Source organism: Carcharodon carcharias, chromosome 21, assembly GCF_017639515.1.
Source record: "Carcharodon carcharias isolate sCarCar2 chromosome 21, sCarCar2.pri, whole genome shotgun sequence".
Classification (NCBI taxonomy): Eukaryota; Metazoa; Chordata; class Chondrichthyes; order Lamniformes; family Lamnidae; genus Carcharodon; species Carcharodon carcharias.
The window spans coordinates 63575722-63594210 of NC_054487.1; the positions used below are offsets into that span (position 1 = coordinate 63575722).

The window sequence follows — 18489 nt, forward strand, 5'->3', positions numbered from 1 at the left end:
TCGCCGTTTCCCTCTTTTGCAGCTAGTGACTCCAAAGTGCAATGGTCGCTGCTTAGGGCCCTCGTGTCACTCTTGAAAGCATCCTTGAAGCAGAGCCTTGAGCACCGCACTGGCTGCAGCTACCTCTCCGTACAGAAGGTCCTGGGTGTGTGACTCTCCTCCATCCTGTGGACATGCTCGGTCAACCATAGCCACTTCTGTTTGATTGGTGCCAACACTCCTGGGAGTTCTGCCTTCGAGAGTACTGCCGTACTCGTGATTTTGTCCTGCCAGGATATACCCATAATGTGTTGCAGATGACAAAGATGAGAATTATTGAGCTGCTTTTCCTGGTAGCTGTAAGTCATCCATGTTTTACAGCCATAACAGCAAGGTACTGAGGACACAGGTTTTATAAACCACCAGCTTGGTCCTGAGGTTCAGCTTGATGTTATCCTATGCACATTTCACGGGTCAGCCAGAAGTGGTAGCTGCTTTCAGTATGTGTGGATAGAGCTCTGCATGAAGGGACATCTTGTCTGTCACCATGGACTCAAGGTAGTAGAATTTGCTAACTACTTCCAGTGGGATGTTATTTAGTGTGATCGGGGCAGAGGTGCAATACCTTCTTTCATGACCATGTTACAGGAATGGGAGAGATAGCCCATAAGTCTTTGTAGCTGAGTTGTTATCTGGGCGACTAGTGCAGCATCGTTAGCGTAGAGGAGTTCTTTGAACAGGACATGATGTGTTTTGGTCTTCACTTTAAGTCTTGATAGATTGCAGAGTTTGCTCTCTGACCTAGTATGCAAGCAGACTCCTTCCATATCTGCAGTGAAGGTGAAGGTCAGAAGCATGGAGAAGAAGATATTGAACAGACTGGGGCAAGGAAACAGTCCTGTTTCACTCCATTCTTCATTCTGAAACTGTCGGAAGTAGAACCATCAAACTGTACAGTGCAGCGCTTGTTGTCATGGAAGGAGTGAATGAGCCTGAGGAGCTTTGTTGGCAGGCAATTTTTGCCAAAATCTTGTAGAGCCCTGCTCTGTTGACTGATGAATGCCTTAATGAGATCTACGAAAGTAAGGTAAACGAATATACCCTATTCCCTAAACGTCCCTAAATGTCTTTTGTAGCTGCTGTATGGAGATCATGTCCACAGTAGATCTGCTGGCATGGAAACTGCACAGTACTTCAAGGTACACTTGGTCTGAAAGTAGAGTTTAAGTAAGACCCTAGCAAAGGTCTTCCCCGTGACACTAAGAAGTGAGATGCTGTTGTAGTTGTTGCATTCTCCGCTGTTGCCTTTGCCTTTTCATAGTGTGTGATTGGCATCATGCATTTTCTGTGGAACAGAGCCTACCTTTGAACAGAGAAAGAGAACCTTAAAGGAGATAGGACTTTCCTTATTTGAGCGGTTCAGCTCGGATTCCATCCTTGCTGGGTGCCCTTGTGTTCGCCAGGCGGTCTTTGGCTTTCTTGAGTTCAAGTGTTGAGGGTTCTTCATCTTACTCAACCATGAAAGGAAGCTGCGGGAGAACGTCAAGCGAGGACAGGGAGATGTCTGACTCACAGGAGTACAGCTTACAGTAGCGTTCAGCCCAGCAGGACATCTGTTTACTTCTGTCAGTGAGTACTTCACCATCTGCCGACTTCAGGAGAGCAACTTCGATAATGGGAGGGCTAAGCGCCCTCTTGATCCCTTCATACATAGCTCATAGATTTCCGTTGTCATGGGCAGTTTGGATTTCTTGACATAAGTTGACCCAATGTTAATTTTCATGGTATTTCCCTATCTTTTGTGTGGCTGTCTTGGCTACTTTCAGTTCATGCAGTGCTTTAGCTGTTAGGCTTATGTTGTGAATCCTGCAGGCGCTGTTTTTTGCATCTGTGACAGATATCACCTCAGCTAGAGGCCTCAAACCATAGCAAAAAGCATTTAATGTTAAATAATGTAAAGTAATGAGACTGAGCAAGCAAAATAAATAATAACCATAGAAACTAAAACTCTGACTTTAACACCCCATGTGCCTGAGAACAGCAAGGGGTGTGAGAGGTTAAAGTAGGGAGAGAGTACTTAACTCTCAGTGATCGCCTTGGATCTACCCCCTTTTGTCATTTCTCTTGCTGGGAACTGTTTCCCATATCTGCTTTTTAAATAGATTCATCAACAAAAGACAAATAAAATCACAGTTGCAGGTACAATTTGATAATCAAAATAATGATATATTGGGCAAGTTGAAGGAGCTAAACTTAATATTGATGGTGACATTGAAACTAATATCCTGATTACAGTAATGAACAGGCAATAGAATGCAATATTTAAATTGACTCTCTTGAAATATCTGAATTATTGAAAAATATATTGATGGGATGATTTTTTTGTTCCAGGAAATTGAAATCTCCACTGAGCCAGTAAAACCTGGTATGTTGGTTACAGAAACCACTACATTGACTTCAGAAACTGATGCAATTTTTACAGACTTGGATGAAGGCTCTGCTGAGCTGTTTTCTGAATCATCATCTTTAGAGCCTGCAATGACTTCACCAACTTTTTCACCAGTTGAAGCACTTAGCACTGTTAGTTCAGAACTGCCTGAGATTCCTACTATTGATGAAAAAAGCTTGGCTGTATCTGTGCCTGATCAACTAACATCACATGCAAAAATTTATTCTAAAACATCACTGCCTTTAACAATAAACTCAATAGCTGCTCCTGGCTTCACCGAATCATTTACTAAACAAACAGCCCCTGGTTCCTTGGGGCCCTTTGAATCTCATCCTACAATCAGCATGTCTCTCAAGCCGATATCAGTGTTGTATAAAAGATCAGTTACTACAGTTGTCAAGGCAGGTGGGATTTCCCTGGCTCCAAGTTCTTCACCATTTCCTCCTTTATGGAGGCTTCTGGCTAATGGCCTTCAAAATATCACTGTAGGTAAGTAGGTCACAACTCCAGTATGTAGTCGCAACAGCTGGTGATGACCCAGTGACATGGTGATGTAATTAGTATACACACTTGTGCTTTAGAGTCACAAAACATTTTCTAAAGAATGTATGTTTTGACAGCAAAAGCAACATTTCTTCTTTTGAAAAAAACAGAAGTTTCTAACAACATTATACTAGGTTTATAGAATACAAATATTTTTTTACAATAATTTTTTATTGTTTGTAGCAAGCTCAAATTTGTACTTCATTCTTTTTCTATTTAAAGTCAATCAGTCCTGCTCAACAAATATGAGGAATCTTAAAAACTTTTTAAACCATGCTAGCTTTTGTGAATAATAATTATTACTGTGCTTCTGTCTCTTGGCTCCTTGTTGCTTCTTTCCTACTTTCTTCTTAGTGGATTATTTTGTTTTCTGCCAACATATCTATGAACTTTACTAATGTGAAAATTGTTAGAGGAAGTTTTTCTTTTTCTACCTTACGCAGAGAATGAAAGCACTCTCCAGGTCATTGACCCTACATCTGAACAGCTGTCATATGTTGTAAAAGAACTTGTACCTTATACTGATTACATTATCAGAGTGTCAGCATTCACTATTGTTGGACAAGGACCACCAACTAATATTTCCTTGAAGACGCGGCAATATGGTACGTTATTAAAGGAACCATGATGTTTGTTTTAGAAATTAAGGTGATGTCTCAGATTCTTCAAAGTTAACTAAACATTTTACTTTGGTGTTTTTAGTGCCAGGTTCAGTGCAGAATGTAACCTATAAAAATATCACTTCTACATCTATACTGATGTTATGGGACCCACCTGCTTTCCCTAATGGCATAATAACTCATTACACTATCTATGCTGCAGAGGAGGGCACAAATGAGGCATTTCAAGGGATTGTGACAAGCAACAATATTACTCTAACAGGTATTTTAAATGAGTAAACACTTGTAACTTAATTGTAAAGCTGAGCACCATGCTACTTTTTTTTTTAGAACTAATTAAACCTATTTGTGAAGTTATTGATTAAAGATGAATATGAAAATAACTGTAAAAGGCAAAATACCTGGTTGGAAAACACCTCTAATGAGACTGTACTTAAAGATCCTTGGCTCAGTATTTTGAAAGCTCAAATCTGGAGTCAGCACTAAAGGGAGGTGGTCTAATTTGGGCTGTCTGTCACCCTCCAGTAAAAATCAGTTGCATGGAGGGTGGTCTGTGTCCAGATTTCCATCAAACCTAGATGAAAGTGGGAAAGACATATTCTGCTCTTGGGAGCAAGGCAAATATGAGTGTGATCATCACTGTAGCACATGTTTCTTGGGAGGGGCATGAAGCATAGCACAAACCTCTGGGAGGTACTGTTTCAAACATTGTGCACACCCATTGCCCTTTTACATGCAGGCTTTTGTTGTGCTCAAACCGCATTGTATATGTTTTTGCTGGGGTGGTGACAGCCAAAGAATATGAAACAAATATTGGAGTATCCAACACAAGACCTTTCTATTCTATTAGAGTGTTTCTCTGTAGGGTCGGGAGCGATGGCTGCCATTCATCCAGCATTTGCTCTTTCATAGAATGTGCACACATCTTGGATAATTCTCACTAATGAATGTGATGGTGTTTCTCATAGTCAGAAATTGCCTGAACTTTTCTCTTCATGAAGCCTATGCAATTGAAATGAAAATCCAAAATGCCTTTGTGTTTTCTGTGCTGAAATCTGTGTGGACAGTTCAGCTAATTCCTCCTACAGGAAAAAATAATGAAGGCATTGTCCCTTGCCACATAGCAGTTGTCATTTCCCTGATACATGTGTACACTTCAGGTTATCCCCTGGGGTGGCTTGGTAGGGTGTGAGAATTTGAAGCTTCATGCTGTGGTAAACTTTATTTCTAAGGGAATGTTCATCCCTGATCCAGATAACTGGAGAGTGAAAAAGCAAAACTATGTGGCATTAGTTCATTAAACCCTTATTTAAATAAAGTTAGGAGTTGCTTCCATGCATTTATTGCGGTCTTCCATAAATTTATGATGGTCAATGATTGTCTTGCACCAAAATCCTGCTGACAACACAGGGCCCTGGAAAATAAGGGCCTATAGTCTTTTTGAATGTTATGAGAAAGGTGACACTGCTTCCTGCTGCCTCCTAACATTAAAAGAAACATTATTCATGCAGCAGATTTCTGTGCAAGGATGCAAGTGTGAAAGCATTCTCATGTATGGAGTGTATGACTCAAGTGTGACCCTGTCTTACCTGCTGTACTTAACACTGTACAGCTACTAGTCTCACACCAGGAGTTGAACTACAATTTTGAGGACTGCATGAGAATGGTTTCAATCTGTGTGCTCCAGCATCTCACTCTATTTGCTGCAATCAATTTAACTGCTATTACACAGATCCAGAAACTTCATGTATTTCTGTTTACATTCGTAGGTTTAAAAAAGTTTACAGATTATAAAATGAGGGTAACAGCATCTACCTCTGTAGGTGAAAGTTCAGTCTCTGAAAAGGATGATATTTTTGTGCGAACGCTTGAGGATGGTAAGAAACGTTTTAAAATGAATCAAATCCTGGCTTTCCAGTCATTCCCATTATTATATTATTTACTTGATTCTCTCATTACCATAACTTTGTCTAAACCTTTCTTTCGCCTTTTTCATTACCTCACCCATTTGGCCATTGTTCACGTGTGAGCCAGGAGGATGAGTGATGAGAGGCCATTAATATTATCGACCCCAGCACTCAAACTTGGCATACCTGATGTCTGTACGTGCATATTTACAGCAGGGATTGATCAGATACTAATCAATTTTGAGAACATTTCCTAGCCTGCGAATGTTGAGACAATTGGTATGGCCTCGCTGATGGCATTGACTGACTCAGCAAAGGTATCTAAGCATTATTTTAAAAAATTTACTTGTCTTACCCACGAGATATTTTCCCTGGTAAGAAAACTGGTAAATACAATATAAAATGATGGCACATTTATTCTATAGCTGCCAGCGTACCACCAATAGCAGCAATATTGGTTGTTGCCAGCAGTACCTGGGTTTACTATGGCTGGGATTTTCGCTCCAGGCCTGAGTCAGGTGGCGGGGACAGGAAGCAGCAGCACTTTCCTCCGCAGAGCCCAGTGGGGAATTGCACTGAATCATGCAATGCTGGGCTCATTAATTATGCACCTGGGTGTTTTCCTGCCTTGTTAGCAGTGGGGCAGGCAGGAAGTCGCACGCCCCACCGTCAGATCCAGGCATCATATTTAAAAGGCTCCCGGAGAGCTGCATCTTTATCCCACTCTGAACTGTGGTCCAGTTCAACCCCACAACTTTTCATTCTTTCCCCCACTTACTACCTACAACGTCCACTGCCCCCCTCTAGGCCTCCGCACCCACCCCCACCTTTTCCTCTCTCTCCCCCCCATCTTCTTTCCCCCACAACACAAAGACCATCACCGCCTCATGATACCTCATGCTGCCGCTCACCTTGAAGAGTCCAACCGAGCGATGGTATACCTAATTGATGGACAACATGGTGCTCAGGAAACCACTAGCTTCAGAGTCCTCCATCTTGTCCAGCATCCAAGAGCGTTCCAAGCCTCCATCCAGCTAAGTCCCAACAAGTGCACACCACGTTGGTTTGGACATGTTCTGGACCGATGTGATTTCATGCCGGCAGGTGTGCGGGGAGGGGAGGGGGATTTTGGGGGAGGGGGGGATGTGGATTTCCAGTTGGGGGTTAATTTGAATCTTGTCAATGTGATGCAAAAGGGCTTCCTGATGAATTGTGGCAGAATTGGCGACATGCCATGATCCTGCCACGAGGGTTGAGACTGCAAGTTTCCTTCATCAAATGCCGCTGTCGGGAAACCGATTTTCACGTTCCTGCGGGATTGTCCACCCTCGCCCACCATAACGTCTACCGGTGGCTGTAGTTGTTGGGGAAGCCATTCCGTCCAATGTGTGACTGCAACTTTAATCCTTCTGATGGGGAGTAAGCCCCACATGTATGATTACATATACACAATGTTTCCCTTCCAGCGGTTAAAATTCCATGCTTGGAATTCCCACAGGAATTCTTCTGAACTCCCACATTAATTTTGGTGAAACACCAGTGGAAACATTGGAGAAATGGCGTAATCATTTGAACAACAACAACCCGAATTCATATAGCTCATTTAACATAATTGAGCAACATAAGGGGCAGAATTTTCCTGTTGGCGTGCAGGGGTGGGCCCCGCATGCCGACACGTAAAACAACATGTGGTGACATCGGGTGAACATCCCGACATCACCGTGTGCCATCACGATATTTCGGTGGATGGATACATGATGATCTCCGATGCGCGCCCGCCATTAATTAACGAGCCACTTGAGGCACCAATTGATGGTGATTTTTCGGGGCCCGTGCGATCTTCAGGTCATCGCACGGGCGCAACGGGCAGTCGAGTAGGACACCATGGTATAAACCTCATCCACGGGCAGGATAAGAGGGGTCAGTGGGGTCGTGAATGTTCTCAGTCAGAGATTCAATTTGGAAAGTTACTGATACTTGCCTGTGTAAGTAGAAATACTTCAAAACTCATACCAGCTGCTTGATATGCATTCACAACCTTCAGATCAGCACTCTACAGTGAAGATCCTTCTTGGGGCCTGCAGGTTTCAGGAAGCCTTCCCTTAGCCTGGGAATGGGAGTTGTGCTCTCCACTGGAGGCACCTCCTCTGAGGATGAAGGGAGGCCCAGAAGGGGGTGGAGGCCAGGAGTGCACATTCAGTCTCCAGGGGAGCCACCTTTGGGAGGAGAGAAGCAGGCACAAGGGGCGCAGGGCCAAGGCGGAAGGGGCCGCAGAAGATGCCACTATCCTGCTGCCAGGGTATACAGGCGGCGAAGCAGCTACCTCAATATGTCTGAGGTGCAGTGCTGAAGGAGGCTCCGTCTCTCAAGGGAGACAGTCAACTCTATCTGTCAGATGATAGGCCCTGAGATCTCTGCTAACTGTGTGGGTGGACATCCCATGCCAGTGGCTCTAAAGGTCACAGCTGCCCTCAACCTCTATGCCTCTGGCTGTTTCCATGGGTCGGTAGGTGATCTTTGCAGTGTCACGCAATCAGCTGTCCACACTTGTGTGAAGCAGGTGACAGACGCGCTATTCAGGCGTGCATTGATGTTCATCCTCTACTGCTGGGACCAGGCCAGCCAGACACAGCGAGCCAGAGGCTTCGCAGCCATTGCTGGCTTCCCCCGCATCCAGGGTACAATAGACTGTACACATGTGGCCATCAAGGCACCAGCAGGTGAGCCCAGTGCCTCCTTCAACAGGAAGGGCTTCCACTTCATGAACGTGCAGATAGTGTGTGTGATCATAGGATGTAGATTCTTTAAATCTGTGCAAGGTACCCAGGCAGCTCCCAAGACGTCTACACCCCCAGGTGCCAGGGCTCTTCAGTGCTCCAGCGCGGCTGGGTGGATGGCTGCTATGTGACAAGGGTTATCCCTTCAGAAGGTGCCTCATGACGCCTCTCTGCCATTCAAGAACAGAGGCTGAGCAGCGGTACAATAGGAGCCATGCCTCCACAAGGGACCAACGGTCTTCTCAAGATGCGCTTCCGATGCCTGGACCATTCAGGGGGCACATTCCATTACACCCAGATTATGTGTCGCTGATAGTGGTTGCATGCTGCGCTCTCCACAATCTTGTGCTGGAAAAGGGATATGCTGTGGACGAAGAAGATATGGACGCAGTTACTGTGGGTGCACATGATGAGTCCAGCAGAGTCCAAGGATGAGTACGCACAGGGAAATGCTGAGGGGGTAGACTCCAGGGAGGCAGGGGGGCTTTAATCCAACGAATCTTCAGCTAGAACACCACAGATGGGCCTCCAACAAAAGCCTGTGCTGCAGGTTGCTTACTCAATACCTGAGTGCTAAATCTGCCTAGATAGGAACATTAACTAAGGGCCTTGTCAATAACGCTCAATGTGACACAAATCACTCATAACATCATGGATAACCATTCAACTGAAGAAGAAAAGAGGCACCCTCAGCCATGGTGCCTCTAAATTTAATGATGTAACAAAATGAACTTAAGGAAACAAAATAACAAAGGTGTTAAACACCACACCAACTAATCATGACCTCATAGGTGCCTTAAACTTATGCTTTCAGGTGCTACGTCTACGTGCTGTCCCCTCGCTGGCACTGGCATCTGAGACAGCCTGCTCACTCTGCTGTCCTGTTGGCCTCAATGACCTTGGAGGCCGTCCTCTGGCCCGTGGAGCCAGTGCTGTGGCACAGCTAGCATCTCCCCAGTCTCTGCAGCCTCGTTGGATGCAACGGTCACTGGCAGAGGGGCGGAGGAGCTGCTGCCCTCATCCAGACTCCCCTGAGAGGAGCCCGCAGAGACAACAGGCAGCTGCTGCGCTGACGTGAGGTTGCTTTGGACCTTCCTGCTCACCGTAGATGGATGGGCTCCATGCTGGGAAACTTGGTTCCCAGACCATCTCCCACACCGGCACTGACCAGCTGAGGTCAATACCGATGTGAGGTCCAGCTGGTGTGAGAGCATCCCCTGGAAGCCTTAATTGGTGTCCTGGAGGAGCCTTTCCATGAGAGTCGCACTCTCTCCATGGAGGTTGATTACATTGGCGTGGGCCACGTGGAGTCCTCCACCATGGAGACCAAGCCAAGTATAGCCTCATGTATCTCCGCCAGATCATCCTGCACACCCTGCTGGACTTCCAGCATTTGCTGCCTTATGGACGACTCCAGAGGCACATCATCAGCCACCGACTGAACATGTGCCTGGTCTCCTGCAGCCCTCCAACTGTGGGCGCCATGAGCACTCTCTGTCTCCGCCAGATCCTCCAGCGACTGTGAAGTGCCCTCACTGCTGTGCCCCGGAACACTAGCCGATGATCTAATTCCTACCAAGGTGCAAGTATCTGCGCTGGTGCCTGCCTGGCAGAGATGGTGTGTCGCTGGTGGTTTAGAGACTTCAAGACCCTCAGATGTGAAAAGGGGGTCCCTGTGCTTCCTCCTTCTGGCCCTGATCCGCTGATACTGAAAGGAAGAACAAGGACATTTGATCAGTTAACATGGAGACAATGGGCAGAATTTTCTGCCTACCAGGTGGGTGGGCCCAACCCAATCTCCGGTGGGCGGGGAGCCAATCCCTGCAGGAGATGCAGGCCCCGCCTCCATTTTATGTGGGCAGGCCAATTAAGGCATGACGTCTGGTGGGAAGCACTACGTGCTTGCTGTGCGGGCGGGGGGAGAGGGGGTGGATTCCCCAAATGCGAGAGTGTGCTCTTTTGCGCATGCGCACTAAAGAGCTCACATCTTCCTAAGGCTAAGTGCTGCCTACATGAAACCTCATCCCACCGGTGGATGAGGTTTCATGTTTTTTCTATTGCCCATCAGGGCTCATGGCCTGCCCGCCAACCTTAAGGTTGGATGGGCAGGTCCTCTAATTGTTTTAATGATCCTGTCAATGAAAATTTACATGGGGCACAGTGACGTTGGGGGTTCCGCCCGATGTCATCCCGCATCATTTTACGCGTCTGCGAGCGGGCCCTGCCCCCTGCATGGCTGCTGGGACACTAATGGTGACATCAGTCCTGGGCTAACATACCTGCCCGGTGGACCTGGGCGCATGGCGCCTCTCCAGATTGAGGGCCTCCTGCTCCAACCTGGTAATGATGGCCAACTGGGCCGGCCCTCCGCCAGCCCTCAACCGCTCGGCGGCAGTATGAGCATTATTCTCCTGAAAAGGAGAAAAGAGCATTGATTAGTGCAACTTGTACCTGGAATCTCTTCTCTGTCATCCCACCTCAACCAGAGTGGAACATTGCAGGGCTCCAGTGCCTCTTCACCCCACAGCTGCTGCACACGCACACAAAGATGACAGGCCTGTCCCCCCATCTTGGTCAAATGCAGCCTACATCACATTTGGCACCACATGGTCCAACTTTGCAAAGCAAGGAGGCACAAGCACATGGAATGCAAAGGGCAGCAGATGGATCGGTGCCCTGCCACCTGGAAGCTCCCCTCCCAGCATGTCATCACCCTGACTTTGACATGTTTTGCAGTTCCAGCACTGCGCCTAGGTGCAGATGTTCCAGGTTGCCCCCAAAACAGTAATGTGGGTGTCACTGTACCACATGCTGAAATCCTCTCATCACCACCCTCTCAGAGGGACCTTGGCATGGCCAATATCTGCTGGCCCACCCAGCGAAAGACACATGCTGTCAATGATTCAATGCAGTAACTGCACTAAGAGTTGGCGGGGGGGAAAGCCTACCTGCTGAGTTAAGTGACCAATGCCAACATGGTACTCACCCTTCTAGAGCGCAGAAGGTCATTGAAGCGCTTGTGGCACTGGATCCAGGTGCGTTGCACCACATCGCAGGAGCTCACCACCTCTGCCACCTCCTCCCAGGCACATTTGGTCATGTGGGGAGGGGCCTCCTCCTCCCATCCCTGGGAATGAGGAGCTCCTGCCATGAGGAGGGCAGCAAGGCAATCGTCTGAGAAGTGAGGGGGCAGTGTGCACCCCTGCCCTACCCTCCTGCCTGGCCTGCTCACCAGCAGCGCTCTGGGGATCCCTTCTGCTGGCCATGTTTGACAGCCTCTGCAAGGCTGCAGGAGCACTTTTAAACAGGCTGCCGGGTCGCCATTGGACCCGGCGGTCATAACAGTCCTGCTGCCACCCTCCCACTCCCGCTGCCCAAGATGTTTCAGACATTTCTGTTCTAGTTGTTCAGCCAGTCTCCCACTACATTTCCAGTTGGAGACCGGAAATACCACTGTGGATTTCACTGTGTATGATATAACCAGAACAATGTATATTTGATCATAACTTCCTCAGATTTATACTGTACTATACTATGTTGTCTATGTAGTTAAACATTTTATTAGCATTATTGATTGCTCCTGTATATTTGTTGGTTAGGTTGTGTATTCTCCTTAATTCGTTCTTGACACGTGACTGTACTGGCATAGCCAGTTTTATTGCCCATCCCTAAGTGCCCTCGAGAAGATGGTGGTGAGCCACCTTCTTGAATTACTGCAGTCCATGTGATGCATGTACACCCAGAATGCTACTCGTGGCGGAGTTCTAGGATTTTGGTCCAGTGACAGTGAAGGAATGGCGATACAGTTCCAGGTCAAGATGGTGTGTAACTTGGAGGGGAATGTGCAGGTAGCGGTTTTCCCATACCTCTGCTGCCCATATTTTCTAAACGGTAGAGATTGTGGTTATGTAAAATGCTGTTGAATGAGCTTTGGTGAGTTGCTGCAGTGCACCTTGTAAATGATACACACAGCTGCCAATCATCTGACCTGTCACTCAACTTTGCATTGTTATACGCTTTTCCCTTAAGTTTGATGCTTTCCTTAACTGATTTAGTTAACCACAGATGGTGGGTCTTCCCCTTAGAATTCTTCTCTACAGTAGTAGTATACTTATTCTGAGTATTCTGAAATATCCCCTTAAATGTCTGCCACTTCTTCTCTATTAATCTATTCCCTAGCCTAGTATCCCAGTTCACTTCAGCTAGTTCAATTTTCATGCCCACATAGTTGCCCTTATTTAAGTTTAAGGTACTAGTCTTAGACCCACTCTTCTCCCTTTCAATTGGATGTAAAATGCAACCATATTGTGGTCCCTGCTACCTAGGGATGCCTTTACTTTGAGATCATTGATTAAATCTGTCATATTACATAATACCAAGTCTAATATAACCTGCTCTTTGGTAAGATCCAGAACGTGCTGCTCTAAAGAACTATCTTGAAAGCATTCCATGAACTCCTCATCTAGGTTACTACTGCCAAACTGATTTTTCCAGTTTATTTGTAGATTAAAGTCACCCATGATTATAGCTGTCCCTTTATCACAAGCACCCAACATTTCTTGTATACATTATCCTGCATTATGGTTACTGTTAGGGGGCCTGTAGATCATTCCCACTAGTGGCTTCTTTCTCCTACTATTCCTCATCTCCACCCAAACCGATTCTACATCCTGATCTCCTGAACCATGGTCATCCCCATCTATTGTACCAATGCCATCCTTGATCAACAATGTTACCCCTGCACCCTTAACTAGCTTCCTAATCTTGCTGAATAGCATATACTCCTTGATATTCAGGACAAAATCCTTGTCACCCTGCAGCCACATCTCTGTAATGGCTATCAGATCATGTTTATTTACTTCAATGTGTGCTATCAATTCATTTACTTTGTTATGAATGCTAGCATATTCAGCTACAGAGCCTTTAGGTTTGTCTTTTTGTTATCTTTATAACATTGAGTCTTTAATATTGGCGTATTCTTAGGTTTTATCTCTCTGTCCCTTGCTGCCAATCAGTGATGCTCATTTCCCATATTACTATTGTGGTGTCCTGCCTTAAATCTACCCCTTGATTTACCGTATCAATACAAGCTTGATCACTCACCTCCCACCTTGATTAGTTTAAAGCCCTCTCTTCTTCCCTAGTCATGCAATTCGCAAGAACACATCCCAGCACAGTTCAGGTGGAGACCATCCCAGTGGTACAGCCCCCACTTTCCCCAGTACTGGTGCCAGTACCCCACAAACAGGAACTAATTTCTTCAGCACCACATTTGAGCCACACATTCATCTCTCTATTCTTATTTGCCCTACGCCAATTTGCACGTGGCTCAGGTAATAATCCAGAGATTACCTTTGAGGTTCTGCTTCTTAATTTGGTACTTAGCTTCTCATACTGACTAGGCAACACCTCCTTCCTTGTCCTGCCTATGACATTGGTACCTACATGAACCACGATGATTGGATCCTCCCCATCCCACTCTCCAGCCAGTTCTCCAGTTCTTCTCCAGCCCTGAGCAGATGTCCCGATCCCTGGCACCGGGCAGGCAACACAGCTTTCTGGACTCTCGCTTTTTGCTGCAGGTGTTGCAGAGGACAGTGTCAATCCCCCTCACTAAACTGTCCCCTACTACCGCTATATTCTTGTTTGCTCCCCCAGCTTGATTGGCTTCCTGTACCATGGTGCCATGGCCAGCCTGCTCATCCACCTTGTAGACCTTGCTTTTGTCCACACATGTTGTGAGCACCTCAAACCTGTTTGTGACAATTTCAAAGTCTGAGGCTTCTCCACTAATGTCTGCTTGGTCCCATTACCTGCCTCACTCACAGTCGCATCCTCCTGTCCCTCACCGCTAACCAAAACAGATGACCCTATTCTAAGAGGCATGACTGTCTTCTGGAACAAAGTGTCCAGATATTTTTCCCTCTCCCTTATGTTGCGCAGTGTCTGCAGTTTGGCTTCCAGGTCAATAATCCTGATCCGGAATTTCTCAAGCTTATACTTTCTGCAGATGTGTTTGTCATGGATTGCCTTGGCGTCCAAAAATTTCCACATTCCACAGCTGCAACATAACACCTGTCCTGCCATTGCTACCTATCTTATTTAGTTAAATTAATGTAATTACTCACTTAATTAACTTAGAATAACTCCTGTGTATGCCACACCTCTTTCACCCGTGCACTGAATTCTCACGTGAACTTAATTCGCTACTCACTCAGTCCCTATCACACTCAGACGTAGTCTCCTGTCTCTTCACACACATCTTACTGATCACACTTCTGACTTGTATGTTGTAGATGGCAGACAGGCTTTATGGAGTCAGGAAGTGCGTTACTTGCCACAGAGTTCCCAGGCTCCTACCATCTCTTGCAACCAAAGTATAAGCCTCCAACAATTAAAGCCTGTTCTAGGAGCACATTTTAGTTTTAGCTCAGTTTGTAAATTAGGGCCATTCCCCAATAGCCTTTCTGTTATAGCGCGGTTACTGTGCATGCTCAGTCTTTTTTAAAAACAATCCAGCACTTCCCTCCCCCAACCCTCCGACTCACTGCTTCCCACCTCTAAACTGAGCATTGGTGAGCATTTATAGCTGAGTAAATGCTGCTTGATAGCCCTGTCACTGACATCTTCCATCACTTTGCTGATGTTCAGGAGTAGGCTGATGGTCTATAATTGTCCAGATTGGATTTGGCCTGTTCTTTGTGGACAGGACATATCTGGCAATTTTCCACATTAATGGGCAGATGCCTGTGTTGTACCTATACTCGAAGATTTTCACCAAGGGTGTGGATAGTTTTGAAGCTTAGATCATTAGTACCACAGCTGGGATGTTGTCAATAGTCCATAGCCTATGCTGCATTCAGTGCTTTCAGCTGTTTCTTGAAATCATGGGGAGTGAATTGAATTTCCTGAAGATTGGCATCTATGATGCTGGAGATATGGATCATCTACTTAGCACTTCTGGATGACGATGGTTGCAAACGTTTCAGCCTTGTTCAAAAACAATGACCTGGAAAAACTCAGCAGGTCTGGCGGCATCGGCGGAGAAGAAAAGAGTTGACGTTTCAAGTCCTCATGACCCTTCAACAGAACTAGGTGAATCCAAGGAGAGGGGTGAAATATTAGGGGTGAAATATATGCCAGACCTGCTGAGTTTTTCCAGGTAATTCTGTTTTTGTTTTGGATTTCTAGCATCCGCAGTTTTTTGTTTTTATCTCTTTGTTTCAGCCTTGTTGTTTGCTCTGACATGCTGGGCTCTCCCATCTGACATGCTGGGCTCTCCCATCTGACATGCTGGGCTCTACCATCATTGAGGATGAGAATATTTTTTGGAACTTCCTCCTCCAGTTGATTGTTTAATTGTCCACCGCCATTTACGACTGGATGTGGCAAGACTGCAGAGCTTAGATCTGATCCATCGGCTGTAGGATTGCTTAGCATGCTGCTTCTGCTATTTAGCATGTATGTAGTCCTGTGTTGTAGCTTCACGAAGTTGGCATCTCATTTTAGGTATGCCTGGTGCTGCTCCTGGCATGCTCTTTTAAATTCCTCATTGAACCAGAGTTGATCCCTTGGCTTGATGGAAACAATAGTGAGGTACATGCCAGGTTATGAGGTTACACATTGTGGTAAAATACAATTCTGTTGGTGTTGATGGCCCACAGTGCCTCATGGATATCCAGTTTTGAACTGCTAGATCTGTTCTAAATCTATCCCAGGTAGCACGATGATAGCACTACCCGATGGAAGGTATCCATAGTTCAATGAGGGGCTTTGTCTCCACAAGGACTGTGCACTGCAACAGGTAGGTTGATGAGGATGAGGTCAAGTATATTTTTGATTTTCTCCCCACCTGTCACAGGCTTACTCTGGCAGATTTGTCTTTCAGGACGTGGCCAGCTCAGTCGGTATCATTGCTACAGAGCCACTCTTGGTGATGAGCATTGAAGTAACCACCCAGAGTACATTCTGTGTCCTTGCTACTTCTAAGTGCTGTTCCGTTTGGAGAATTACTGAACCATCAGCTTAGGGAGGGCAGTAGATGGTAATCAGCAGGAGGTTTCCTAGCCCATGTTTGACTTGATGCCATGAGACTTCATGGGATCTGGAGTCAATATTGAGGACTCACAAGGCCACTCCCTCTTGACTGTATGCCATTGTGCTGCAACCTTGGTCAGTTTAGTAATGGAGGAGTCTGGGACCTTGGCTCTAAGGTATAATTCAGTGAGTATGACTATATCAGGTTTTGCTTAACTACTCTGTGGGACTGCTCTCACAATTTTGGCTCAAGTTTCTGATGCTAGTGAGAAGTTTGCAGAGTCTATTTGGCAGGGTGTACCTTTGTCATTTCTAGTGCCTCGGTCAATGCTGAGTGATCTGTCTGGTTTTATTCCTACTCCACTTTCCTGTCATGGTTTGATACAACTGAATGGCTTGCTAGGCCATTTCAGAGGGCAGCTGAGAGGCAACCACACTGCTGTGGATCTGGAGTCACATGTAGGGCAGAGCAGGTAAGGGCAGAAAATATCCTCCCCTGAAGGGCATTAGTGAACCAGATAGGTTTTTATTTAGTCTCATTATAAATGATCATTAAGCTATCATTTTATTCCACACTTATTAATTAATGAAATTTAAATTCCCCAGCTGCTGTGTTGGGATTTAAACTCATGTCTCCGAAGCATTTATCAGAGTCCCTGGATTCCATACCAGTTACATTACATTATGCCACTGCCTCTGGTTAAGGCTCCTAGATTTTTTTTTAACCATCTTCTTCACCTATATCAATATCACTCATGGACCAAATGACCCATTAATTTGTCCTTCCTGTTTGCAATACTTTATACTTATCAGGAGTACATTTGATCTCCTAAGCCATGCATCCCGATGACTGCGGAGTGGGGGGGGTGATCATATCAAGCAGCACATCCCTTTGGCTTTCTGCACAGGCAAAGCACTGACCATACTCAACCAGCCCATGCTCGCAAAGCTCAGAACATAGTGTCCAACATTAGATATGATTTTGCGATTGAACAATACTTACTAAATAACTCCAATTGTGTTAAGGATTATGCTAACAACCAATTTAAGGTTATCAGTTGGGCTCACAGTGTGGCTCATGTATGTGTGCTAGAAGCTACATGTATTGACACACAGCGCCTTGTCCTTTGCAAACAGAAAGAACATGCCCACACATTGCACCTTCTTCAACTAAACAAAGCTTGGGGAACAACTATTCCCTGGTCATTACCCTTGACAGTGCCTTGACCAATGAGAGTTGACTTGCCTGGTTTGAATTTAAACAAAGGCTTGGCAGTTAACTGTTCCCTGGTGCATTTGCCATGTCAATGCCTCTACCAACCAGAGTACACTCATCAACTAATCAGCACATTCTTCTCATGTTGTATAAATTGTTGTTCCCTTTGATATTTAGTATTCTTGTGATTCAGTCCTGATGAGTGCAAGGCAGAAAAGCTTCTATAATATGTTTATTTTATCAGCAGTACTCAAGTTCCAAACCACCAAGTGCCTATTTGATCTGCTATTGTGCTGCCACATAATATTTTGTTTAACTTTTTGCATAATTCCTGAACTGCCTCCTTTCATTCCTCTACTGATCTTGGTTTGGTATCATCCTGCAAATTTGAGCGTATGAATCCAAGTCTTTATTGTAAATTAAAAGTAGCAGTGATCCCAACACTAAGCTTTCAAGCACCCCACTTATTACTTCACTCCAATTCATCATAACCCCTCAGACAAGCATAGTGAAGCAGATTGGCTAGATATCTATAAAGTACAGTAACCAAATGCACTCTGCAGGATAAATTCACTGATCCAGTGATTCCAGTCCTAGTGGGAAACCATGTCTGGAATCTTCTGATGCTCCCAGGAGCTGGAAACTAGGTGAGTGGGGGCACTTAATTGTCTGGGAAGCCAAAAGTCAGCTTTGGCTGGCTGAAACTATGGTATTAAGTTGGCAGCAGATCGAGTTTCACGATGGCAAGCGTCGGGAACCTCTTTTTAATACATTTGCATGTCAAAAGGCAACCTCAGAGAATTAAGTGCACCTTTGTAATTAAGTGATCAGTGAATGAGGAACACTTTCAGATTCAGGCGCAGTAGTCTTCCTGGTGGATTTGGAGTGAATAGGAGTTGTTTGATCTTCTGTGGGGAGCTTTGTGGAACTACAGATCGAAATAGAGTGGTGGCAGTCATAG

The 18489-nt window shown here is 45.6% G+C and overlaps 1 protein-coding gene across 1 annotated transcript in view; it reads left to right on the top strand.

The window, feature by feature from the left end:
* ptprq (protein tyrosine phosphatase receptor type Q) overlaps positions 1-18489 on the top strand; it is a 226504-nt gene that overhangs the window by 85179 nt on the left and 122836 nt on the right. The window contains exons 22-26 of the mRNA XM_041215661.1: positions 1116-1178; positions 2371-2917; positions 3415-3576; positions 3674-3853; positions 5361-5468. Of these exons, the coding sequence (XP_041071595.1) occupies positions 1116-1178; positions 2371-2917; positions 3415-3576; positions 3674-3853; positions 5361-5468 (1060 nt within the window). The remainder of the gene's footprint in view (positions 1-1115; positions 1179-2370; positions 2918-3414; positions 3577-3673; positions 3854-5360; positions 5469-18489) is intronic.